Source organism: Eleutherodactylus coqui, chromosome 4 (assembly GCF_035609145.1).
Source record: "Eleutherodactylus coqui strain aEleCoq1 chromosome 4, aEleCoq1.hap1, whole genome shotgun sequence".
In the NCBI taxonomy this organism is placed as follows: Eukaryota; Metazoa; Chordata; class Amphibia; order Anura; family Eleutherodactylidae; genus Eleutherodactylus; species Eleutherodactylus coqui.
The window spans coordinates 293,807,556-293,834,431 of record NC_089840.1 but is presented as its reverse complement, the minus strand read 5'-3'; the positions used below and the strand labels follow the sequence as shown (position 1 = coordinate 293,834,431).

The window sequence follows — 26,876 nt, the reverse complement described above, 5'->3', positions numbered from 1 at the left end:
GCAGAATAGTGACTGCAGCTCTGGATGTGAGTGGAGTATTAGACACGATGTAATAGCAGAATAGTGGCTGCAGCTATAGATGTGAGTGGAGTATTAGACATGATGTAATAGCAGAATAGTGGCTGCAGCTCTGAATGTGAGTGGAGTATTAGATACGATGTAATAGCAGAATAGCGGCTGCAGCTCTGGATGTGAGTGGAGTATTAGACACGATGTAATAGCAGAATAGCGGCTGCAGCTCTGGATGTGAGTGGAGTATTAACCATGATGTATTTAGGCATTGCTCTGGAGATGGTATTGCCCTGCGCTGCGGTCGGTGTCCGGTCCGCCATTCTTCTGCGTGGGCCGCACGCTTCTGGATGCCCACACACGCTGGATGCTGGGAGTTTATAGACCTGCTCTGCGCCCGTCCTGGAAGGCGCTGCAGATTACATTGCTCTCGCTAACATTTCCATCGGTCGGTTTTACAGCCCGCCGCTCCTCCTGTGACTGGTATTAAACACGGATCCGCGCTCCAGTTATAACTCCGCACTGTAAAAAGGAACGAGTTTGTTAGCGGTTTAATTGCTGCGGTGACACATTTACACGCAGGGACTCTTCCTTACGAATTTTACTAAATGAGATGAATATTTCAGGCCGCGGTTTATGAGGACACGCAGTAAACATGTGTGGCGTGATATAGCGACACTGTAACTATCGCCGTCCTCCTCGTATAACCTCCGCAGAACGCGCACTGCGGACGCCGTAACGCCTGCTCTGGATTCATTGTCAGCATCAATAGGAGCTGCAGGATGGCGGCCGCCGTTAAAGGCACAGTACACCGAGAACAGGGGGCTACAACCCAAAGTGCAAGGCAGGAGTTGTGAGGCCTCCTACATGACTCCTCATAGACAGGGTCTTTAGAGACAGGGCTTCAGGTCAGTGTCAGGCGGCTTGTGGAAAGGCCCAGGAGGGAAACAGATGGAAGGGTCTATTAGGAAGACCTCCATAGTGCCAATCAGGAGCTGCGAGACCTCCCACCAGACTCGGGAAAAGTCAAGGATGCAGCACAGTGTCAGGCGGCTCGCTGAATTTCCAAGGAGGGGAATAGATGGAAGGGTCTATTAAGATGGTCTCCAAAGTGCTAGCCAGGATCTGAGAAAGAGAGACCTCCCACCGGACTCCTTAGAGAGAGAGACAGGACTCCAGGACATTGTCAGGCAACTTGTTGTACGGCCGAGGAGGGTCACAGATAGAAGGGCCCATCAGGAAGGTCTCTAAAGCATCGACCCACCTGACTCCTTATACAGAGAATTAGAGCTTCAGGACAATGTCAGGCAGACCAAAGTATCAGCATTGAGACCTCCCACTTGACTCCTTATGGAAAGGGTCTTTAGAGTCAGGGCTTCAGGTCAGTGTCAGGTGGCTTGGTGAAAGACTAAGGAAAGGAATGGATGGAAGGGTCTATTAGGAAGGCTTCCAAAGTGCCAAGCTGTGAGACCTCCCACCAGACTCCTTATGGGAAACGTCAAGGATGCAGCACAGTGTCAGGCGGTTTGCTGAATTTTCGAGGAGGGGAATAGATGGAAGGGTCTATTAGAAAGGTCTCCAAAGTGCTAGTCAGGATCTGAGAAAGAGAGACCTCCCACCGGACTCCTTATAGAGAGAGTCCAGACTTCAGGCATTGTCAGGCAACTTGTTGTACGGCCGAGGAGGGTCACAGATAGAAGGGCCCATCAGGTAGGTCTCTAAAGCATCGACCCGCCTGACTCCTTATAGAGAGAATCAGAGCTTCAGGACAATGTCAGGCAGCTTCATGAAAGGCCGGAGAAAGGAACAGATGGAAGGGTTATAAGGTCTCTAAAGTGCCACATAGGAGATATAAGACCTCGGCACTTGAGAGTGTCAGCGCCACAGAACGGGGGTAGGAAGGCCGAGGAGGAAAGCAGTACGTTGGGAAGACCTTCAAAGTATCAGTCAGAAGCATTGACCCCTCCCACTTGACTCCTTATTGAAAGTGTTTAGAGTCAGGGCTTCAGGTCAATGTCAGGCGGCTTGTTGAAAGGCCACGGAGGGTCACAGATGGAAGGGTCTGTCGGGAAGACTTCCACAGTGCCAGTGTTTTTTGCTCTGCCTGCACCAAGTTTCTGTACCTACGCTTACCACATTTGTGAGAATGGCGAATGCCCAATACCCATTGCGCCATTTTCCGTTGGTATGAATAGCGTATCTTTGTAGGATGCGTGTTGTCTCTACATGTAAACTAAAGAGATGGCTAACCGACGGCCCCATATCCTTACCGCGGCTCCCCGGTGGTCCTGCTCCGCGGCCGCAGCATTGCGTGCGCCTGATTTTGGCAGCTGACCGTATGGGCGATGAATTAGTGATTGTTCTGTAATCATGGATGCTGGTGGGGGAGGGGTGGGGGTGCGTGTTTATTCCTCATTAAGACACCAATCAATCACTCGGTCGGATCCACGGCGCAGTCTCGACGGTTTGTTTGTGAGCGCATTCGCTGCCAATACACAATATTGAGCCAGCCGCACAGACGGCGCGGATCGCTCGCTACTTAATGACTCTCTGCTGTTTCCTTCCGATTCTACAAACATAATTAAGCAGCTCGATAACAAACAGCCGCTAATTTACAGAGACGCACGGGGACAGCGAGCCGAGCGACCAGACAAGATGGGGGTCAACGCCTAACACTTATGTATCCAAACTGAATGCCATGATGTCTTGTACTCTAGTCACAGCTAAAGCTGCACTTACATGTCTGTTCCCCATAAGGCTCATCTTCATCCTTCTGCTACATCAGTATCAGTATAGAACATTTCAGCAATGCATTTTGGGAGATGTTGCGATGCGGTATAATAGTCTGATGTAAAACCCCTGCATCATCCAGCACACCACGAGATGTAGCCTTGTGATTGCAGCTCTGGAGGTGACTGGAGCACAAGGTATGATAGAGACAGGATTATGAAGGAGCCTCCAGCCTGGTTCGTAGCCTCCCCTCCTCTGGGCTCTGTGATTTTCGTGTGCTCCTCTCTGCCGCCATCGATTCTCTGGACGCTCGTAGTAACAGACTGTCTGCGCATCGATTCCGTCTGCTTGAGCGACACCTGATCCAGAATCTCTGAGCAGTTAAATCATCTCCCCCTCCGAGACCTCAGGGGGTGCAGCGAGTGCCGAGGCTCCATCAATGGAGAGCAGACACACATATCTGTCCCAAATCTATCTACAGATATGTATCCGCCACAAACACTCCACCAGCAATGATAGCACACAATGCCCAGTCTATATCTATCTCATATCTATCTATCTATCTATCTATCTATCTATCTATCTATCTATCTATCTATCTATCTATCTATCTATCTATCTATCTATCTCCTATCTATCTATCTCTCATATCTATCTATCTATCTCCTATCTATCTATCTCCTATCTATCTATGTATCTATCTATCTATCTATCTATCTATCTCCTATCTATCTATCTATCTATCTCATATCTATCTCCTATCTATCTATCTCCTATCTATCTATCTCCTATCTATCTATCTATCTATCTATCTATCTATCTATCTATCTATCTATCTCCTATCTATCTATCTATCTATCTATCTATCTATCTATCTATCTATCTCCTATCTATCTATCTATCTACCTATCTCCTATCTATCTATCTATCTATCTATCTCCTATCTATCTATCTATCTATCTATCTCTCATATCTATCTATCTCATATCTATCTATCTCCTATCTATCTATCTATCTCCTATCTATCTATCTATCTATCTATCTATCTATCTCCTATCTATCTATCTATCTACCTATCTCCTATCTATCTATCTATCTATCTATCTATCTATCTCCTATCTATCTATCTATCTCTCATATCTATCTATCTCATATCTATCTATCTCCTATCTATCTATCTCCTATCTATCTATCTATCTATCTATCTATCTATCTATCTATCTATCTATCTATCTATCTATCTATCTATCTCCTATCTATCTATCTATCTACCTATCTCCTATCTATCTATCTATCTATCTATCTATCTCCTATCTATCTATCTATCTATCTATCTATCTCTCATATCTATCTATCTCATATCTATCTATCTCCTATCTATCTATCTATCTCCTATCTATCTATCGCCTATCTATCTATCTCAAATCTATCTATCTGTCTATCTCACATCTATCTATCTATCTCCTATCTATCTATCTATCTATCTATCTATCTATCTCATATCTATCTATCTATCTCATATCTATCTATCTATCTATCTATCTCCTATCTATCTATCTCCTATCTATCTATCTATCTATCTCATATCAATCTATCTATCTATCTCATATCTATCTATCTATCTCATATCCTATCTATCTCATATCTATCTATCTATCTCATATCCTATCTATCTCCTATCTATCTATCTATCTATCTATCTATCTATCTCCTATCTATCTATCTCCTATCTATCTATCGCCTATCTATCTATCTCAAATCTATCTATCTGTCTATCTCACATCTATCTATCTATCTCCTATCTATCTATCTATCTCATATCTATCTATCTATCTCATATCTATCTATCTATCTATCTCCTATCTATCTATCTCATATCAATCTATCTATCTATCTCATATCTATCTATCTATCTCATATCCTATCTATCTCCTATCTATCTCCCTATCTATCTATCTATCTCCTATCTATCTCCCTATCTATCTATCTCCTATCTATCTATCTCATATCTATCTATCTATCTCCTATCTATCTATCTATCTCCTATCTATCTATCTATCTCCTATCTATCTATCTATCTATCTCCTATCTATCTATCTCCTATCTATCTATCTCCTATCTATCTATCTATCTATCTCATATCTATCTATCTATCTATCTCCTATCTATCTATCTATCTCATATCTATCTATCTATCTCATATCTATCTATCTATCTATCTCCTATCTATCTATCTCATATCAATCTATCTATCTATCTCATATCTATCTATCTATCTCATATCCTATCTATCTCCTATCTATCTCCCTATCTATCTATCTATCTCCTATCTATCTCCCTATCTATCTATCTCCTATCTATCTATCTCATATCTATCTATCTATCTATCTATCTCCTATCTATCTATCTATCTCCTATCTATCTATCTATCTCCTATCTATCTATCTATCTATCTATCTCCTATCTATCTATCTCCTATCTATCTATCTATCTATCTATCTCATATCTATCTATCTATCTATCTCCTATCTATCTATCTATCTATCTCCTATCTATCTATCTATCTATCTATCTATCTCCTATCTATCTATCTCCTATCTATCTATCTCATATCCTATCTATCTCCTATCTATCTCCCTATCTGTCTATCTATCTATCTATCTATCTATCTCCTATCTATCTATCTATCTATCTCATATCTATCTATCTCATATCTATCTATCTATCTATCTATCTATCTCCTATCTATCTATCTCCTATCTATCTATCTCATATCAATCTATCTATCTATCTCATATCTATCTATCTCATATCCTATCTATCTCCTATCTATCTATCTCATATCTATCTATCTCCTATCTATCTATCTATCTCCTATCTATCTATCTATCTCCTATCTATCTATCTATCTCCTATCTATCTATCTATCTCCTATCTATCTATCTATCTATCTCCTATCTATCTATCTCCTATCTATCTATCTCCTATCTATCTATCTCCTATCTATCTATCTCATATCCTATCTATCTCCTATCTATCTCCCTATCTGTCTATCTCCTATCTATCTATCTGTCTATCTATCTCCTATCTATCTATCTATCTCCTATCTATCTCCCTATCTGTCTATCTCCTATCTATCTATCTATCTATCTATCTATCTCCTATCTATCTATCTTTCTCCTATCTATCTTTCTCCTATCTATCTATCTCCTATCTATCTATCTCCTATCTATCTATCTCCTATCTATCTATCTATCTCCTATCTATCCATCTCCTATCTATCTATCTATCTATCTATCTATCTCCTATCTATCTATCTCCTATCTATCTATCTCCTATCTATCTATCTCCTATCTATCTATCTCCTATCTATCTATCTCCTATCTATCTATCTCCTATCTATCTATCTATCTCCTATCTATCCATCTCCTATCTATCTATCTATCTATCTATCTCCTATCTATCTATCTCCTATCTATCTATCTCCTATCTATCTATCTATCTATCTATCTATCTATCTATCTATCTATCTATCTATCTATCTATCTATCTATCTATCTATCTATATCTATCTATCTATCTATCTATCTATCTATCTATATCTATCTATCTATCTATCTATCTATCTATCTATCTATCTATCTCCTATCTATCTATCTATCTATCTATCTATCTATCTATCTATCTATCTATCTATCTATCTATCTATCTCCTATCTATCTATCTATCTATCTATCTATCTCCTATCTATCTATCTATCTATCTCCTATCTATCTCCTATCTATCTATCTATCTATCTCCTATCTATCTATCTATCTCTCATATCTATCTATCTCTCATATCTATCTATCTATCTATCTATCTCCTATCTATCTATCTATCTATCTATCTATCTATCTATCTCCTATCTATCTCCTATCTATCTATCTATCTCCTATCTATCTATCTATCTATCTATCTCTCATATCTATCTATCTCTCATATCTATCTATCTATCTATCTATCTCCTATCTATCTATCTATCTATCTATCTATCTATCTATCTATCTATCTATCTATCTATCTATCTATCTCCTATCTATCTATCTCCTATCTATCTATCTATCTATCTATCTATCTATCTATCTATCTATCTATCTATCTATCTATCTATCTATCTATCTATCTCCTATCTATCTATCTATCTATCTATCTATCTATCTCATATCTATCTATCTCCTATCTATCTATCTATCTCATATCTATCTATCTCCTATCCGCCCGTCTCTGCTCCGCCTCTCCATCTCCCCGTGTTATTAGCGGCAGGTGACATTCCTTTCACCGTCTCGCTTCCAGCTCAGAAATACTTTACGGCTATTTACTAAAATAATGATTTTCCGTCACTCCTAAAATTTCCTTCTCCTGTAAAATGATGCGTATTAATCAAAGATGACATTGAATTTGGGCGCGTTCTGCGGCAATTTGTAAAATGAAGGATAATTTTCCCAGTGACTGGTTCATCGAGCAGACGTGAATGTTACGTGCGCCGAGCGCGATACGGGAAATAAGTACCTCCAGGATTATCCGTCACTCCGCGGAATAAACAATGTCACGGGTTTAGCTTCTGAGAAAGTTCAAGTTCATTGTATCCGTCTGATATCTGTCACGGCCGAGCTCTGCACCCGCACCGCTAGTGAGCAGGATGGCACCCAGCTTTCCGCACCCTCAGAATGGCGCATCGTAAAAAGCCCCTCAACAGAAAGCACCATATACTCTGCATAGCAATGGGGCCAAATACATTGCATCACCTTACACTCATCCTATTATACTCCACAGCTGCAATTACAAGTCTGCTGTGTTTTTGGAAACAGTCAGAAAGCTGGTGGACAGACATCACCTCTGCGATGTGTGTGGGAATGTGGGGAGCAGTAATGTGTTCAGATGACTGGTGCACAGAATGAAAATCAGTAACCAGAGCCCAAGTGTAAATCAGCGCTCATTATTCTGTAGCTTCACAGCTGTAATCTCCCACCCTTCCCTGCTGCTTCAGTGCCTACCCATAGCTTGCTCAGGTGATTTGTTTTCTGGGAAGAAGCAGAATAGTGAGTGCAGCTCTGGAGTATAATACAGCATATAACTCAGAATCAGTACAGGATAAGTAATGTATGTACACAGTGACTCCACCAGCAGAATAGTGAGTGCAGCTCTGGGGTATAATACAGCATATAACTCAGGGTCAGTATAGGATAAGTAATGTATGTACGCAGTGACTCCACCAGCAGAATAGTGAGTGCAGCTCTGGGGTATAATACAGGGTGTAACTCAGGATCAGTACAGGATAAGTAATGTATGTACACAGTGACTCCACCAGCAGAATAGTGAGTGCAGCTCTGGGGTATAATACAGCATATAACTCAGGGTCAGTATAGGATAAGTAATGTATGTACGCAGTGACTCCACCAGCAGAATAGTGAGTGCAGCTCTGGGGTATAATACAGGATGTAACTCAGGAGCAGTACAGGATAAGTAATGTATGTACACAGTGACTCCACCAGCAGAATAGTGAGTGCAGCTCTGCAGTATAATACAGGATGTAACTCAGGATCAGTACAGGATAAGTAATGTATGTACACAGTGACTCCACCAGCAGAATAGTGAGTGCAGCTCTGGAGTATAATACAGGATGTAACTCAGGGTCAGTACAGGATAAGTAATGTATGTACACAGTGACTCCACCAGCAGAATAGTGAGTGCAGCTCTGGAGTATAATACAGGATGTAACTCAGGGTCAGTACAGGATAAGTAATGTATGTACACAGTGACTCCACCAGCAGAATAGTGAGTGCAGCTCTGGAGTATAATACAGGATGTAACTCAGGATCAGTACAGGATTAGTAATGTATGTACACACTGACTCCACCAGCAGAATAGAGAGTGCAGCTCTGGAGTATAATACAGGATGTAACTCAGGATCAGTATAGGATTAGTAATGTATGTACACAGTGACTGCACCAGCAGAATAGTTAGTGCAGCTCTGGAGTATAATACAGGATGTAACTCGGGGTCAGTACAGGATAAGTAATGTATGTACACAGTGACTCCACCAGCAGCAGAATAGTGAGTGCAGCTCTGGGGTATAATACAGGATGTAACTCAGGAGCAGTACAGGATAAGTAATGTATGTACACAGTGACTCCACCAGCAGAATAGTGAGTGCAGCTCTGGGGGATAATACAGGATGTAACGCAGGATCAGTACAGGGTAAGTAATGTATGTACACAGTGACTCCCGCAGCAGAATAGTGAGTGCAGCTCTGGAGTATAATACAGGATGTAACTCAGGATCAGTACAGGATAAGTAATGTATGTACACAGTGACTCCCGCAGCAGAATAGTGAGTGCAGCTCTGGAGTATAATACAGGATGTAACTCAGGAGCAGTACAGGATAAGTAATGTATGTACACAGTGACTCCACCAGCAGAATAGTGAGTGCAGCTCTGGAGTATAATACAGGATGTAACTCAGGAGCAGTACAGGATAAGTAATGTATGTACACAGTGACTCCCGCAGCAGAATAGTGAGTGCAGCTCTGGAGTATAATACAGGATGTAACTTAGCATCAGTACAGGATAAGTAATGTATGTACACAGTGACTCCACCAGCAGAATAGTGAGTGCAGCTCTGCAGTATAATACAGGATGTAACTCAGGATCAGTACAGGATAAGTAATGTATGTACACAGTGACTCCACCAGCAGAATAGTGAGTGCAGCTCTGCAGTATAATACAGGATGTAACTCAGGATCAGTACAGGATAAGTAATGTATGTACACAGTGACTCCACCGGCAGAATAGTGAGTGCAGCTCTGGAGTATAATACAGGATGGAACTCAGGATCAGTACAGGATAAGTAATGTATGTACACAGTGACTCCACCAGCAGAATAGTGAGTGCAGCTCTGGAGTATAATACAGGATGGAACTCAGGATCAGTACAGGATAAGTCTTCGGTCCTTGAGCTCTTCTTTATGAACAGTGCGCTGTACCGATTCCATGGTTGGATTAGATGGACGCAGGAGGACGGCGGCTCGTGACCCCATCCTGACGGTGATGCCATCTATTTCCATCCCTCGGAGTGCAGACGCCTGGCAGGTGGATGCATCGGCTGCCATGATTTCCTGCTCCTTCTATATTCAGACATATAAATCGCCGGGATCTCAGCTGCCGTCTCTGCAGAATCTCGTTTTGTCTGGATGTGAAATGCGCTGCGTCTTTTTTAATAACCGAGTTCGCCGCGTGTCACTTTTCCAAACAAATGGTGGCAGATTCTCATTGCAGCGAGCCGGGTGGAGGGTTTATTGACTGGAGTGGGCAGATGAGGTTTGATGTTCATAATTCATGGCGGCGCCTGACAGCGGGAGAACGAGAAACACGGTTTCGCATTAGAGAAAGTCATCATCTGGCCTTTGCGCACACACACGCCGTGACCGTGAGCCGCGCATTAGCCGTACAGGTTTGACAGGACTGTCTCCGGAAGATGCTGACTGCGGATTAATGGCTCGCTCTGCCACGCCGGCCGAGGGCAAAGCTCACCGCTGACCGGGACAATGGCATCACGCTCTGGCGATTGATACTTGTGTACGAGTCACAACGCTGCCATGTAAGGTATCTGTCCAAGATGGCGGCCGGGGGCGGGCGACAAATGTCACGGGGATCTGTAAATCATCGGATAATGAGAAGTTCTGCAACTTTCTAATAAACTTTGTGATCCGTTCTGTTTCCAGACGTGTAAAACTGCGACATTTAGTTATCCGGGTCACCTGATGGGCGGGGAGGGCTGGGCGGCAGATTACGGGGTTACTTGTTGCCGCTGAGTATTTCTCGTCTGCCGCCATCTGACCGGTTATAAACGCCGCGATTCTTAATATTACGGAATATTGGATGGTTTCCCAAAAAGGTTCAAAGTGGCGAAGATGTAACTGCGTCACTCTGCGTCGTGCGCCGCCGGAGCCTCGGTGGTCCTGTATTGTACACTTCTGACACTGCGTTACAGTGTGACAGCAATTTCTACAAAGTCATGCTTAAATCATTATAAGAAAAATCTTGACTGTTTTTGTCATGCATGTCGGTCAGGGCAAGACGCGAGCTCCGCCCCTTCAGCGCCATTTATTTGTTCATGAGATAGGTTTAACATAGATAAATATTATAATTATCTCTATAGAGCTACAAACCTCATGCTGCTTCTTTATACACTGACCACTAGGGGGAGCTCACTGTATAAGGATATATACAGCCACCACTAGGGGGAGCTCATTACAGATATATACAGCCACCACTAGAGGGGCTCATTGCAGATCTATACAACCACCACTAAAGGGAACTCATAACTTACACATACTGTATATAAAGCCACCACTAGGGGGGAGCTCACTGTATGAAGATATATACAGCCATTACTAGAGGGAGTTCATTACAGATATATACAGCCACCACTAGAGGGAGCTCATAACTTACACATATCGTATATAAAGCCACCACTAGGGGGAGCTCACTGTATGAAGATATATACAGCCACCACTAGAGGGAGCTCATTACAGATATATACAGCCATTACTAGAGGGAGTTCATTACAGATATATACAGCCACCACTAGAGGGAACTCATAACTTACACATACTGTATATAAAGCCACCACTAGGGGGAGCTCACTGTATGAAGATATATACAGCCACCACTAGAGGGAGCTCATAACTTACACATACTGTATATAAAGCCACCACTAGGGGGAGCTCACTGTATGAAGATATATACAGCCACCACTAGAGGGAGCTCATTACAGATATATACAGCCATTACTAGAGGGAGTTCATTACAGATATATACAGCCACCACTAGAGGGAGCTCATAACTTACACATATCGTATATAAAGCCATCACTAGGGGGAGCTCACTGTATAAAGATATATACAGCCACCACTAGAGGGAGCTCATTACTTACAGATATATAAAGTTGCCACTAGGAGGAGCTCATTGCAAGTAAATTATGCAGTCACCACTAGAGGGAGCTCACCATATACAGATAAATACAGTCACCACTTGAGACAGCTCACATTATAGAAATATAAACAGCTACCACTGGCAGCAGCTTAATGCATACAGGTTTTTACGGCCACCACTAGGGGGTGCTGCTTGTATATAGATTTTTTTGAACACCATTAGGAGGAGCATACTAGATACAGATATATACAGCCACCACTATGGGGAGTTCCTTGTATACGGGTTTATAAGACCACCCTAGAACTCAATATTAATTCTGTCTTCAGAAAGCTCCATTGCTCCCTCTGGTGGTGGTTGCAGGCAGAATTCTTTCATGGATTTCTATGTCTCTGCAGGGGATTTGGATCTCTGTAGCAGATTATTGGAGCTCGAGTCACTATAAAGACATATAATCCGTGATCACATGATGCTATATTTGTGCAATTTCCCCCCCATTAAGTTTAGCGCGACTTTTACCATTAGTGCATGATTACTGGATTACATTGCATTGCGCTGACCCCCTTGGAGCGCTGTGCGGATCTGAACCCCACCTCGCGCCACCTGCTGACTGGTGCCCACCTCACGCCACCTGCTGACTGGTGCCCATGTATTCAGATACCTGTATACACTGCGCTTTATTCACTGAACGGTCATATGGGGCAACTGTGATCAATACGCAGATTATATTCGCATGTTGTCGCATCGACCTGACAGTGACCCGAACCCGGACAAGAATCAGTCGGTCAATACCACTGATGACGAGGCTCGCAGGCCATGTCGGACGGTCGTATGTGCTTGGAGCGCCGGGGCCCAGCAGCAGTTGGGACCTTGTAATTGATGAGTCTGTCCTGACTGGATTAGGAGCGGAAGGGTTCGGGGCGGTGATTTATGGCGCGCTCCGTTATCTCGCTCATGGTTATTTGATTTCTTGCTGAGGATTAATGATAATCTTATAATTGCCTCCATTGATATCGGCGATCGTGCGCGCCTGCATGTGATTGTGCTGCGGGGGTTATGGCAGTGATGAATGAGCGCCGTGCGCCTTTCTTCCGTCGCTCGTGTTGCCTTTCTCCCGTTGTCTCGTCCTATTACTCCATTCTACGTGTCCCAGGCTTTCCTCCTAATCACGGGATGTAAATCTTATCTGCGCCGTCAGTACCCCGTGTGCGAGCGTTTATCGCCGCGATGATGCCGTTAATGGCCTGTTCTGGTCTAATCATGGCCGTAATAAGCGGCTGCAGTGCGATCTGTCAGTGGCCGCGCCATCTCATCTACCGCCGTGGTATACGCTGCTCCCGACGTGCGGTGCGATCACCGATCAGTATTCTAGGAGTGCAGCGCAGAATAGGAGGTCTCCGGGCTTGAAACGCGTGATGTACCAGAACCACTGATGAGGTGTTGTTGCTGGTTAGAATCAGAGAGGTTATTTTATACCTTAGAGCCCTGTTCATCCTGAGCCTCCTGATTCATGTCCAGATTACTGCAGTGAAGACTGACACCAGAAGAGCAGCAGCAGATGCATACGGAAAAATAGAATTTACTTTAAAATAGTGTAAATTGAGCGATACAGAAGGGAATTGCTGTATATAGTACAACAGGCAGGACTCCAATTGGCTCCGGTACTGATTGTGATGATCCATTTTTGTCCTGGTACTACCAGAGACACCTCCTTGTGGGTCTCATTCCGCCAGAGGCACCTCCTATTGGCTCTAATACTGCTGGAGGTGCCTCTCCTTGTTCTAGTACTGGTACTAGTTCTGGTACTGCTGGAGGCACCTCCTCTTGTTGGTTCTGGTACTGCTGGAGGCACCTCCTCTTGTTGGTTCTGGTACTGCTGGAGGCACCTCCTCTTGTTGGTTCTGGTACTGCTGGAGGCACCTCCTCTTGTTGGTTCTGGTACTGCTAGAGGCACCTCCTGTTGTTTCTTATTCTACTAGATGCAGCTCTTCTTGGTTCTGGTACTGCTAGAAACACCTCCGCTTGTGAGTTCTGGTACTGTTGTAGTTGCCTCCTCTTGTTGGTTCTGGTACTGCTGGAGGCACCTCCTCTTGTTGGTTCTGGTACTGCTGGAGGCACCTTCTGTCGGTTCTTATTCTGCTAGATGCAGCTCTTCTTGGTTCTGGTACTGTTGTAGTTGCCTACTCTTGTTGGTTCTGTAACTGCTGAAAACACCTCCTCTTGACTCTCATTCTGCCATAGGCGCCTCCTATTGGCTCTGGTACTGCTGGAGGTGCCTCTCCTTATACTTGTACTGCTGGAGAAAACTCCTTTTAATGGTTCTGCTACTACTATGGCACCTACTTTTGTTGGTTCTAGTACTGCTGGAGGCACCCTCTCTTCTTGATTGTGGTTCTGTTAGTCATCTTTTCTTGGTTCTGATACTGCTAATGACACTTCCTTTTTGTTCTAGTTCTAATGGTTACACTTCCTCCTGTTGGTTTTGGTAGTGCTGGAGGTACCTTATCTCGTTGGTTCTGGCACTGCTAGAGGCACCTCCGTCTCTTGGTTCTGATACTACTAGAGGACCTGTTCATGGTTCTAGTACTACTAGATGCGCTTTGCTCTTTATTCTAGTACTGCTGAAGGCATCTACTTCTGTTTGTTCTGGTGCTGCTGGAGGTATTTCCTCTTGTTGGTACTGGTACTGCTGGAAACGCCTCCTTTTCTTTGGTCTGGTACTGCTGGAGGCACATCCTTTTATTATTTCTGTTCTGGTACTGATGTAGGCGTCTGCTCTTCTTGGTTCTGGTACTGATGAAGGCGCCCCCAATTGTTGATTCTGGTACTGATGAACGCACCTTCTCTTGTTAGTTCTGGTACTGATGAAGGCATCTGCTCTTGTTAGTTCTGGTACTGATGAAGGCGTCTGCTCTTGTTGGTTCTGGTACTGATGAAGGCGCCCCCAATTGTTGATTCTGGTACTGATGAACGCACCTTCTCTTGTTAGTTCTGGTACTGATGAAGGCATCTGCTCTTGTTAGTTCTGGTACTGATGAAGGCGTCTGCTCTTGTTGGTTCTGGTACTGATGAAGGCGCCCCCAATTGTTGATTCTGGTACTGATGAACGCACCTTCTCTTGTTAGTTCTGGTACTGATGAAGGCGCCTGCTCTTGTTGGTTCTGGTACTGATGAAGGCGCCCCCAATTGTTGCTTCTGGTACTGATGAACGCACCTTCTCTTGTTAGTTCTGGTACTGATGAAGGCGTCTGCTCTTCTTGGTTCTGGTACTGATGAAGGCGCCTTCTCTTGTTGGTTCTGGTACTGATGAAGGCGCCTGCTCTTGTTGGTTCTGGTACTGATGAAGGCGCCTGCTCTTGTTGGTTCTGGTATTGCTAGAGGTAGGTAGTACACATACTGGTTGTCACACGTCAGTAAGCTGTTGTAAGTGATGGGTTGGATCCTGGCAGTCCTAATACCCAGATATTAAATCCACTACATACGTGACTCCAGCACTCTCATCACGCTTACACGTGTTAACTCTTCGATGTCTGCTCTCCCGTTTTTCCAATGGTGACAGCCCCGCCCCTCCCCCACTCACCGCAGTTACAGAACTGTTAGTTTTAACACTGAGAAAATTTTTAAAAGGGACTCTAAAAATCAATACGGCGGATCAATGCGAGGCGCATAAAAGCCTGCGATGGAACACCTGCCACCACCCTCTCATCTCCGCCCTCCAGCGCTGGCACCAGGCCAAGCCAGACGCGCTTCCAGCTAATGTGGGCTTCCTCCATGCATTACTCCACAGGCTGTGTGCTTTATATCTGGGCCACCGAGGCTTAGATCTCTATGGAACCGGTTACGGTACACGGAACGGGGGAACTCCGCCCCTTCGCCACCGCCTCTAGCGACTGTCCGGGAAAGCTGGGTGATGGTAGATAAATGACAGATGCCACATGTGTTGTCACTCAGCTTTCTGCCTGGTTACTCCGGGTAAGTGGGGTGTGTGATAAGTAATCCGGCGGTAACATAGATATAGTAATAAAGTATTCACGCCCCGGAGCCTCACGCTAGGTCTGTTCTATGAGAGGAAACAGATCTCTACAGAGTGGTTTGTTAAGTATTCAACCCCCTCAGGTCAGCATTGGGTAAGTATTCACCCCCTCAGTCAGCATTGGGTAAGTATTCACCCCCTCAGATCAGCATTGGGTAAGTATTCACCCCCTCAGGTCAGCATTGGGTAAGTATTCACCCCCTCAGGTCAGCATTGGGTAAGTATTCACCCCTTCAGGTCAGCATTGGGTAAGTATTCAACCCCCTCAGGTCAGAATTGGGTAAGTATTCACCCCCTCAGGTCAGCATTGGGTAAGTATTCACCCCCTCAGGTCAGCATTGGGTAAGTATTCACCCCCTTCAGGTCAGCATTGGGTAAGTATTCACCCCCTTCAGGTCAGCATTGGGTAAGTATTCACCCCCTTCAGGTCAGCATTGGGTAAGTATTCACCCCCTTCAGGTCAGCATTGGGTAAGTATTCACCCCCTTCAGGTCAGCATTGGTTAAGTATTCACCCCCTTCAGGTCAGCATTGGGTAAGTATTCACCCCCTTCAGGTCAGCATTGGGTAAGTATTCACCCCCTTCAGGTCAGCATTGGGTAAGTATTCACCCCCTTCAGGTCAGCATTGGGTAAGTATTCACCCCCTTCAGGTCAGCCTTGGTTGTTTGGGGCGTGCAAAGCATCGTATGGCGTGAAAACAATGGGACACTCTCCGCGATCCTCCGCTATAAGGCGCGGTAGAGGACCGCTACTCCCATAAAGGGACGCCAGACGTTTTTGACCCACAAATGCCTCGCATGTTGGTGAGCGCAGTAGCGGCCCGAGTTTCACGGCCCAATATCGCACTTGCCTTAGTCTTAGGCCGGCCTCACATGATCGGATTTGAATTGCGGATTCTGCAATCTCTGTCCGCACGGACGATCCGCGGTAATATGTGGGCAGGGAAAGGATGTAGTTTTCAATATGGCCTGTGTGCTACTAGTTTCTGATGTCATCCATTGTGTGCGCGTTTTCTTCCACGCGGACGATACGCTGACGATGCCTGTAAAACCGTGACCCTTCGTAGTTCGTTTCCGCAATCACTCGCAGGTCTTCTGCAGACGGAATCCGACCGTTCGTGTCGCAGAGGTTGCAGGCAGATCTGAGGGGTGTGAGGACTTTCGGTGGGCCCTGGTTATATGAATACTCCCTGCCCCCATTGCTCGCCGCCCGCCTGGTACTTGCCGTCTTTTCGAGGCGGGGGGGCGTGGATACTTGGCGCGGAGGGCTTGCTCCTCTTTGTACACGGCTAGAACCTAATGTTCTCTGCCAGGCGCTTCATTCAGACTCTGCCTAAATGGCGACTAATCTCCCGGCCGCGTCTTACAAGTGGCGTTTAATCAATGTGGCTGCCCTTTGATCCGTTGACACGGCAAAGTTGAAATTGGCGCGGCGGCCCAGGTGTACGCCTCTCGCCTTACAGAAAACCTTCATCAGTAAAGGGCCTGCAGTCATTAGCGATGGTCCGAACGCGCCGCGCTGGAAACTGATTGCTCGGCATTTCCTGAGAAAAAGTCATTTCCTCCGCATCCTGCAAATCGCCAGTTTACGAAATCCAGGCGGAGTGAATTAATCTCGGGCTGCGCCGCGCTGCTTGACCTCCGCTAAACCCTTCACCCTGGGATTTATCGTCCTTGGGGCCGGCGCAGGAAGACAGCCAAGCGGTTTTATTCTCCGGCGAGTGAGCTCTGCTACAGCGTCGGGCGGCCGGGACGCATCCTGTGATCCCTTCGTGTCCAGCGCCACCCGCACCAAGACGCCGCGCAGATGAGACCCGGAGGTCAAGTATCGCATTACTGCTTCATACAAGTATCCAGAATGGTCATTTTGGCGCACAGTCTCCACCATCATGGCGGTCAGCGGGGAGACTGCTTTCTATACGAACACCGTTAAAGGGACCTCATACCATGAATGAACATTACAGGCAGCCTCTCCCCAGCCGGACATGGCTGATAACAGGGAGCAATAGTTTGTAGTCACCAAAATAGCACCTGAGTTTTAGCGCACAACGATTATCACTCAAAAATCGCTCAAAAGATTTTTTGAGCGCCAATCGTTGTGTTTACACCAGGCGTTGGTGTCCGCATGTCAGCAGTTCTTCAGGCCTCCCAGGGGACGCTGTCCAGGTCACTGGTCACACGAAGGCCGGTGTCGGCCCCCGTCATACGGATGTGGGGCCCGGCCTGACCTTCCAGCATCATAGTAAGCTTCTGGCCCCTGGTGCTAATTTGTGGCCCCTGGTGCCCTGACTGTTTGGATATGTGATCCTCGGAGCCCTAGCTATACTCATTTGTGGCTCCAGGTGTCCTCATATTTTTGATTTGTGGCCCTCAGCTTCTTGGTTGGTCTGATTTGTGGCCCAGTGTCCTTCTGTGCTCATATGGGTCCGGGTTCATGACTGTGCACATTTGTGGCCCCCTGTGTCAGTGCTGTGCTCACTTGTGGTACTGTGGTCCTGGCTCTGCTAATTTATGGCTCCCGGAGTCCTGACTGCTCATTTATGGTCCCCAAAGTCCTAACTGCCTATTTGTGGCCCCGGAGTCCTGGCTGTGCTTATTTGTGGCCCCTGGAGTCCTGGCTGTGCTTATTTGTGGCCCCTGGAGTCCTGGCTGTGCTTATTTGTGGCCCCTGGAGTCCTGGCTGTGCTTATTTGTGGCCCCCGGAGTCCTGGCTGTGCTTATTTGTGGCCCCCAGAGTCCTGACTGCTCATTTGTGGCCCCAGACTCCTGGCTGTGCTCCTTTGTGGCCTCCCGGAGTCCTTGCTGTGCTCCTTTGTGGCCCCCGGAGTCCTGGCTGTGCTCCTCTGTGGCCTCCCGGAGTCCTTGCTGTGCTCCTTTGTGGCCCCCGGAGTCCTGGCTGTGCTCCTTTGTGGCCTCCCGGAGTCCTGGCTGTGCTCCTTTGTGGCCTCCCGGAGTCCTGGCTGTGCTCCTTTGTGGCCCCCAGAGTCCTTGCTGTGCTCCTTTGTGGCCTCCCGGAGTCCTTGCTGTGCTCCTTTGTGGCCCCCCGGAGTCCTTGCTGTGCTCCTTTGTGGCCCCCCGGAGTCCTTGCTGTGCTCCTTTGTGGCCCCCGGAGTCCTGGCTGTGCTCCTTTGTGGCCCCCGGAGTCCTGGCTGTGCTCCTTTGTGGCCCCCGGAGTCCTGGCTGTGCTCCTTTGTGGCCCCCGGAGTCCTGGCTGTGCTCCTTTGTGGCCCCCGGAGTCCTGGCTGTGCTCCTTTGTGGCCCCCGGAGTCCTGGCTGTGCTCCTTTGTGGCCCCCGGAGTCCTGATTGCTTGCTTGCGGCCCTTGTATCCTGGTTTATTACTTAGGGCCCCCCATGCTGTTCTTTATTATCAGCCAGTGAATATGGGATCTCCCTGTGATTTGCGCACGCGGTTTCTCGTGCCTCCATCGCACGCAGCGGAGGTTTTTGCCCGTGTTTATCAACAGAGCTCCGAAACAAACAGAAAATTAGCCGCGTTCCCCAAAACGACTTCCTGTCTATTAATCCTAATGCAATTTCCCCGTCTGCCCCGCGGCAATCGGCGACTCTTCGTAACAAAGTACAATGCGTGTTCTCCGCTATTAATAATTCAGGTGCCGCGGCTTAGCGCAGCGCGCATTTCACATCGCCACCTCGCCGCCGTGTAGTAATGATGATGATTTACCTCCCAAAATTAATAAGGAAACCGAGAAAACGGCTGTGAAGTCTTCACATGGTTTATAATATGTACCGTATTATACAGCATATAGCGACGTAGTAGGGAGTATATACCGTACTAGACATAATATATCAGTGTGTATATCCTACAGTACAGAGTATATACCGTATTACACATAATATATCACTGTGTATATCCTACAGTACAGAGTATATACCGTACTACACATAATATATCACTGTGTATATCCTACAGTACAGAGTATATACCGTACTACACATAATATATCACTGTGTATATCCTACAGTACAGAGTATATACCGTATTACACACAATATATCACAGAGTGATGTATAGTGCAGAGTATATACTGCATAATATATCATCCTAGTAGAGTATATACCGTATTACACATAATATATGTCACTGTATATATCCCTATAGTACAATGTATATACCGTATTATACAGAATATAGCAACTCAGCAGGGATCAGCTGAAAAAAGTGACTTGCTATGAAGGGGCGTGGCTTAGCTGTCACTGTGCAAATTGCATCAATCAGTATGTGATACTGTGTAGTTAGAGGGGTCCAGAGCGGCGCCACATGTATCATCCCACATGAGGCGCTGTGATAAATTCGTTCAGATTCAGACCGACGGGTTTCCCTATACACTATCAGACCATTGTCTGCTAGAACTTATTATACATTGTTTTATGTGCAGGAGACGGGGCGACCCCACTAACATGTCCGGGGGGGGAGGGTCCGCCTGCTCCTAATGTAAAGACGATGGATATGTAATGCAATGCTCTCTGCTGTGCGGAGTCTCCTCCTCCTCTCCTCTCTGCTGTGCGGAGTCTCCTCCTCCTGTCTGCTGTGCGGAGTCTCCTCCTCCTCTCCTCTCTGCTGTGCGGAGTCTCCTCCTCCTCTCCTCTCTGCTGTGCGGAGTCTCCTCCTCCTCTCCTCTCTGCTGTGCGGAGTCTCCTCCTCCTCTCCTCTCTGCTGTGCGGAGTCTCCTCCTCCTCTTTGCGGAGTCTCCTCCTCCTCTCCTCTCTGCTGAGCGGAGTCTCCTCCTCCTCTCCTCTCTGCTGAGCGGAGTCTCCTCCTCCTCTCCTCTCTGCTGAGCGGAGTCTCCTCCTCCTCTCCTCTCTGCTGAGCGGAGTCTCCTCCTCCTCTCCGCTGAGCGGAGTCTCCTCCTCCTCTCCGCTGAGCGGAGTCTCCTCCTCCTCTCCGCTGAGCGGAGTCTCCTCCTCCTCTCCGCTGAGCGGAGTCTCCTCCTCCTCTCCGCTGAGCGGAGTCTCCTCCTCCTCTCCGCTGAGCGGAGTCTCCTCCTCCTCTCCGCTGAGCGGAGTCTCCTCCTCCTCTCTGCTGAGCGGAGTCTCCTCCTCCTCTCTGCTGAGCGGAGTCTCCTCCTCCTCTCCTCTCTGCTGAGCGGAGTCTCCTCCTCCTCTCCTCTCTGCTGAGCGGAGTCTCCTCCTCCTCTCCTCTCTGCTGAGCGGAGTCTCCTCCTCCTCTCCTCTCTGCTGAGCGGAGTCGCATCCTCCTCTCCTCTCTGCTGAGCGGAGTCGCATCCTCCTCTCCTCTCTGCTGAGCGGAGTCGCATCCTCCTCTCCTCTCTGCTGAGCGGAGTCGCATCCTCCTCTCCTCTCTGCTGAGCGGAGTCGCATCCTCCTCTCCTCTCTGCTGAGCGGAGTCGCATCCTCCTCTCCTCTCTGCTGAGCGGAGTCGCATCCTCCTCTCCTCTCTGCTGAGCGGAGTCGCATCCTCCTCTCCTCTCTGCTGAGCGGAGTCGCATCCTCCTCTCCTCTCTGCTGAGCGGAGTCTCATCCACCTCTCCTCTCTGCTGAGCGGAGTCGCATCCTCCTCTCCTCTCTGCTGAGCGGAGTCTCATCCTCCTCTCTGCTGAGCGGAGTCTCACCCTCCTCTCCTCTCTGCTGTGCGGAGTCTCACCCTCCTCTCCTCTCTGCTGTGCGGAGTCTCACCCTCCTCTCCTCTCTGCTGTGCGGAGTCTCACCCTCCTCTCCTGTCTGCTGTGCGGAGTCTCACCCTCCTCTCCTGTCTGCTGTGCGGAGTCTCACCCTCCTCTCCTCTCTGCTGTGCGGAGTCTCACCCTCCTCTCCTCTCTGCTGTGCGGAGTCTCACCCTCCTCTCCTCTCTGCTGTGCGGAGTCTCACCCTCCTCTCCTCTCTGCTGTGCGGAGTCTCACCCTCCTCCCCTCTCTGCTGTGCGGAGTCTCACCCTCCTCTCCTCTCTGCTGTGCGGAGTCTCACCCTCCTCCCCTCTCTGCTGTGCGGAGTCTCACCCTCCTCCCCTCTCTGCTGTGCGGAGTCTCACCCTCCTCCCCTCTCTACTGTGCGGAGTCTCACCCTCCTCTCCTCTCTTCTGTGCACAGTCTCACCCTCCTCTCCTCTCTTCTGTGCACAGTCTCACCCTCCTCTCCTCTCTTCTGTGCACAGTCTCACCCTCCTCTCCTCTCTTCTGTGCACAGTCTCACCCTCCTCTCCTCTCTTCTGTGCACAGTCTCACCCTCCTCTCCTCTCTTCTGTGCACAGTCTCACCCTCCTCTCCTCTCTTCTGTGCACAGTCTCACCCTCCTCTCCTCTCTTCTGTGCACAGTCTCACCCTCCTCTCCTCTGTGCACAGTCTCACCCTCCTCTCCTCTCTTCTGTGCACAGTCTCACCCTCCTCTCCTCTCTGCTGTGCGGAGTCTCACCCTCCTCTCCTCTCTTCTGTGCACAGTCTCACCCTCCTCTCCTCTCTTCTGTGCACAGTCTCATCCTCCTCTCCTCTCTGCTGTGCGGACTCTTATCTTCCTCTCCTCTCTTCTGTGCACAGTCTCACCCTCCTCTCCTCTCTTCTGTGCACAGTCTCACCCTCCTCTCCTCTCTTCTGTGCACAGTCTCACCCTCCTCTCCTCTCTTCTTGCACAGTCTCATCCTCCTCTCCTCTCTGCTGTGCGGACTCTTATCTTCCTCTCCTCTCTTCTGTGCACAGTCTCACCCTCCTCTTTGCTGTGCGGAGTCTCTTCCTCCTCTCCTCTCTTCTGTGCGGAGTCTCATCCTCCTCTCTTCTGTTCTCTTCCAGCCTGTGAATGTAATGGACATGCCAATATCTGCGAGATGCAGACAGGAAAATGTTACTGCACCACCAAGGGGATCAAAGGAGACCACTGCCAGCTGTGAGTACCGCCATCATTGTGTGTGTAATTCCAGGGTGCTGGAGCACTGTGGCTCCTCCACAGTTCAGTTCACCGGGGGTCCGACACCTCCCCTATCTAACATTGGTGGGCAGTCTTTAAATGTCACATTAGAGCAGGAGAAAGCCTGGAAGTAACTGTAAAGTGTTGTTCTCCAAACACATCTAGAGCTGCAGTCCCAGGTCTGCCCCAGTGCAGCGCAGTAGAGTCAGCCTGAAGAGGTCTGCTAAGGCCTTTTGGCAGACTGTTCATCCCTCCTCAGCCAGATAAAAGGTATAACAATCAGCCCACCATAATACATACTATAGTACTTACCATACTGCTTACCATACTACTTACCATACTACTTATCATACTACTTGCCATGATACTTGCCATGATACTTACCATACTGCTTACCATACTGCTTACCATACTACTTATCATACTACTTACCGCACTGCTTACCATACTACTTACCATACTACTTACCGTACTGCTTACCATGATACTTACCATACTACTTACCATACTGCTTACCATACTATTTACCATGATACTTACCATACTACTTACCGTACTGCTTGGCATACTACCTACCATGATACTTACCATAGTGCTTACCATACTACTTACTGTAGTACTTACCATACTACTTACCATACTGCTTACCATACTGCTTACCGCACTGCTTCTCATAGTCCTTACCATAGTGCTTACCATACTGCTTACCATACTGCTTACCATGGTTAACCCAGCGCCGGCTTTCATTGGCTGGCGCGGCGCTGAGTTACCAATCAGAGCATTAACTTGCTGGAGGCCCCGCATCTAGAAAGCAATGCTCTGTGTCAGCGTGGAGGAGGGAGCGACAGCCTGCAGCGCCGCAGATCATCGGGCAATGCCGGCGGTAGGTAAGTATTGATTTTTTTTTTTACTTGCAGTTAGTTACCCCTTTGCACCGTATTAATGTGTTTCAATGCATTTCAATGGGGAAAAGTGCTTTTGCATGCAAGTTTTTTGGCCCACGAGCTCCGTCACGGAACGGATGAAACTCCTATGTCAAGGCACCCCTGCAATCCCAATTCTGATAACCTCTCTGGGTCTTGTAGTCCGCCTTTTCCATTTATTACTTTAGTTGCCGCTTGATATGTCCTGAGTACCAGTGACCAAAACTGTCCACAACATCCCATGTGTGGTGTGACCAGTGACTTGTGCCATCAGAATTGTAAATGCAGCTCTGGATGTAACTGGAGTATAAGATGTGATGTAACTCAAGAATTCTGATTGTAGCTGTGGATAGAACAGCAGAAATGAGATTTCAGCTGATGTGACTGGATATGATATAACAGAAGAATCGTGAATGCAGCTCTGGATGTAACTGGAGTATAAAATATTATGTAATAGCAAGATTTTGAATGCTTGTCTGGAGGTGACTGGAGCATAGGATGTGATATATTTTAGGAGTGTAGCACTTTGTGTTTCGTGTAGCGTCAGACCTCCTGCTCACTTCTTGTGCCCTAGCGTGTACACACGTACATCTCTCCCCGTCCCGCCATTGCCGGCAGTATCTCCTAATGTCACAGCGACGGCCGCTGGAGCGGGCATTGGTGTGAACTGTGGGGTGGGGGGGCTGTGACTCTTCCCCGCAGGGCTGACACCATCCTCACACGCTGCAGCGCGGGCGGGCCTTGTCATAGAGAGCGAGCCGTTAACGGTTCCCGCTGAGCGATGTATAATTAATACGATGAGATGACTTTTAACAATTTCTCTGGCTGTAGATCCCCTCAGCAAGCGATACGTGGGCGGAAAACCACGCAAAATCTAAAATGCCAGAACGATTCCACTTAACGTTCTCCAGAACGGAGTAAAATCCCCCCGGCCAGAAGCGGCGGCGAGCCGCGATGAGGTAAAATTACAGCAATTAGTAATTCAGCCCTGGAGATGACGAGCCGCTCGCAGTGACGACTCCGCAGAAGGTCAGATTATGCATGAAAACCTCACACACGCGAAACCCCGACAGGCGCGCAGCTGCGGAAGAGAGAGAGCGGCACGGGCAGCAGCACCTCACATTGTAAAGGAAACCGCCAACACAGCCCACCCAGAAATGGCTGATAACAGAAAGTTCTAGAGTGCATTCATCTCCACAGTAAATGAAAAAAACACATTCTGCAGGCCGTTGCCCCAAGAGCTGACAATCTACAGGCCGCTGCCCCCCAGAGCAGACAATCTGCAGGCCACTGCCCCCCAGAGCAGACAATCTGCAGGCCACTGCCCCCCAGAGCAGACAATCTGCAGGCCACTGCCCCCCAGAGGTGACAATCTGCAGGCCGCTGCCCCCCAGAGCTGACAATCTGCAGGCCACTGCCCCCCAGAGCAGACAATCTGCAGGCCACTGCCCCCCAGAGCAGACAATCTGCAGGCCACTGCCCCCCAGAGCTGACAATCTGCAGGCCGCTGCCCCCCAGAGCTGACAATCTGCAGGCCGCTGCCCCCCAGAGCTGACAATCTGCAGGCCGCTGCCCCCCAGAGCTGACAATCTGCAGGCCGCTGCCCCCCAGAGCTGACAATCTGCAGGCCGCTGCCCCCCAGAGCTGACAATCTGCAGGCCGCTGCCCCCCAGAGCTGACAATCTGCAGGCCGCTGCCCCCCAGAGCTGACAATCTGCAGGCCGCTGCCCCCCAGAGCTGACAATCTGCAGGCCGCTGCCCCCCAGAGCTGACAATCTAGAGGCCGCTGCCCCCCCAGAGCTGACAATCTAGAGGCCGCTGCCCCCCCAGAGCTGACAATCTAGAGGCCGCTGCCCCCAAGAGCTGACAATCTAGAGGCCGCTGCCCCCAAGAGCTGACAATCTAGAGGCCGCTGCCCCCAAGAGCTGACAATCTAGAGGCCGCTGCCCCCCCAGAGCGGACAATCTAGAGGCCTCTGCCCCCCCAGAGCTGACAATCTAGAGGCCGCTGCCCCCCCAGAGCTGACAATCTAGAGGCCGCTGCCCCCCCAGAGCGGACAATCTAGAGGCCGCTGCCCCCCCAGAGCTGACAATCTAGAGGCCGCTGCCCCCCCAGAGCTGACAATCTAGAGGCCGCTGCCCCCAAGAGCTGACAATCTAGAGGCCGCTGCCCCCAAGAGCTGACAATCTAGAGGCCGCTGCCCCCCCAGAGCGGACAATCTAGAGGCCTCTGCCCCCCCAGAGCTGACAATCTAGAGGCCGCTGCCCCCCCAGAGCTGACAATCTAGAGGCCGCTGCCCCCCCAGAGCGGACAATCTAGAGGCCGCTGCCCCCCCAGAGCTGACAATCTCGAGGCCGCTGTCCCCCAGAGCTGACAATCTAGAGGCCGCTGCCCCCCCAGAGCTGACAATCTAGAGGCCGCTGCCCCCAAGAGCTGACAATCTAGAGGCCGCTGTCCCCCAGAGCTGACAATATCTGGGCCGCCCCTCCCCCGCTGCTCTGGGTACTATAGGACAAATCCAGCAATCACACTTCCTAAAACAACTGAGCAATTACCCAAAAACGAGAGAATTATCATCGAGACGCATTTATTAACACATTAATTATAGCTAAAGTGAGGAATGTCGCAGGTTTTCTGCAGATCGTCGCCCTCTTTTAGGCGTCAAGACTGAGCGCATCGCTAAGTACGGTAATGAGCGAGTAAGAAGCGTAACCGCCAGCGCTGAGAGCGACTGAAGAACTGTCACCCAGAGACCTGCGGGGCCCCGGAGAGCGGGGGCCCCTGCTCACCGCAGACATCACAATGCCAGTAAACTACTCGGACGCCATCGTTGCTCATGGACGTCCAGATCCAGGTTGTGGGCCCCCTGGTGACGCATGTGGGGGGCCCATATACTGTAAGCACATAATGCCACCACAGTAAGGCGCTGTCGCATCTGCGTTCAGGACTGAATACCTGCAGTGAACACATTCATCCTATGAGGAGACCACGGGCGTTGGACGGACCCCCGGGCCATAATGGCTTCCATCCCAACCTCCAGCATGCTGCGCTATTTGAATGGACCTGGATTGGGGACCCCTGACGAAGCCCCCAATGCAGATGTGAACAGAGTCTAACCTTCCCAATTGGAGGAGCTGGATCCCTGATGTAATATAAGGGGGCCCCGAAGTGGTGGGGACCCTGGGGGGCTGCTGTAATGCAACCATAGTGGGATGGGCGCACATCATGCCGCCCCCCCCCCCCCCCCCGTGTCACTGAGCCGATACAGTGTGACAATGAATGGAAACAAAGTAACAGAAGTCTATCGACCAGTTGAGTTCCTGCTGCGCGAATCCAG

The 26,876-nt window shown here is 48.4% G+C and overlaps 2 protein-coding genes across 2 annotated transcripts in view; one reads left to right on the top strand and one right to left on the bottom strand.

Annotated features, from left to right (window-relative positions):
- The window catches only part of ATRNL1 (attractin like 1), a 379,911-nt gene that overhangs the window by 154,527 nt on the left and 198,508 nt on the right, over nucleotides 1–26,876 (top strand). The window contains exon 20 of the mRNA XM_066601402.1: nucleotides 22,502–22,595. Within this exon, the coding sequence (XP_066457499.1) occupies nucleotides 22,502–22,595 (94 nt within the window). The remainder of the gene's footprint in view (nucleotides 1–22,501; nucleotides 22,596–26,876) is intronic.
- The window catches only part of ABLIM1 (actin binding LIM protein 1), a 509,502-nt gene that overhangs the window by 462,414 nt on the left and 20,212 nt on the right, over nucleotides 1–26,876 (bottom strand). The window lies entirely within an intron of this gene.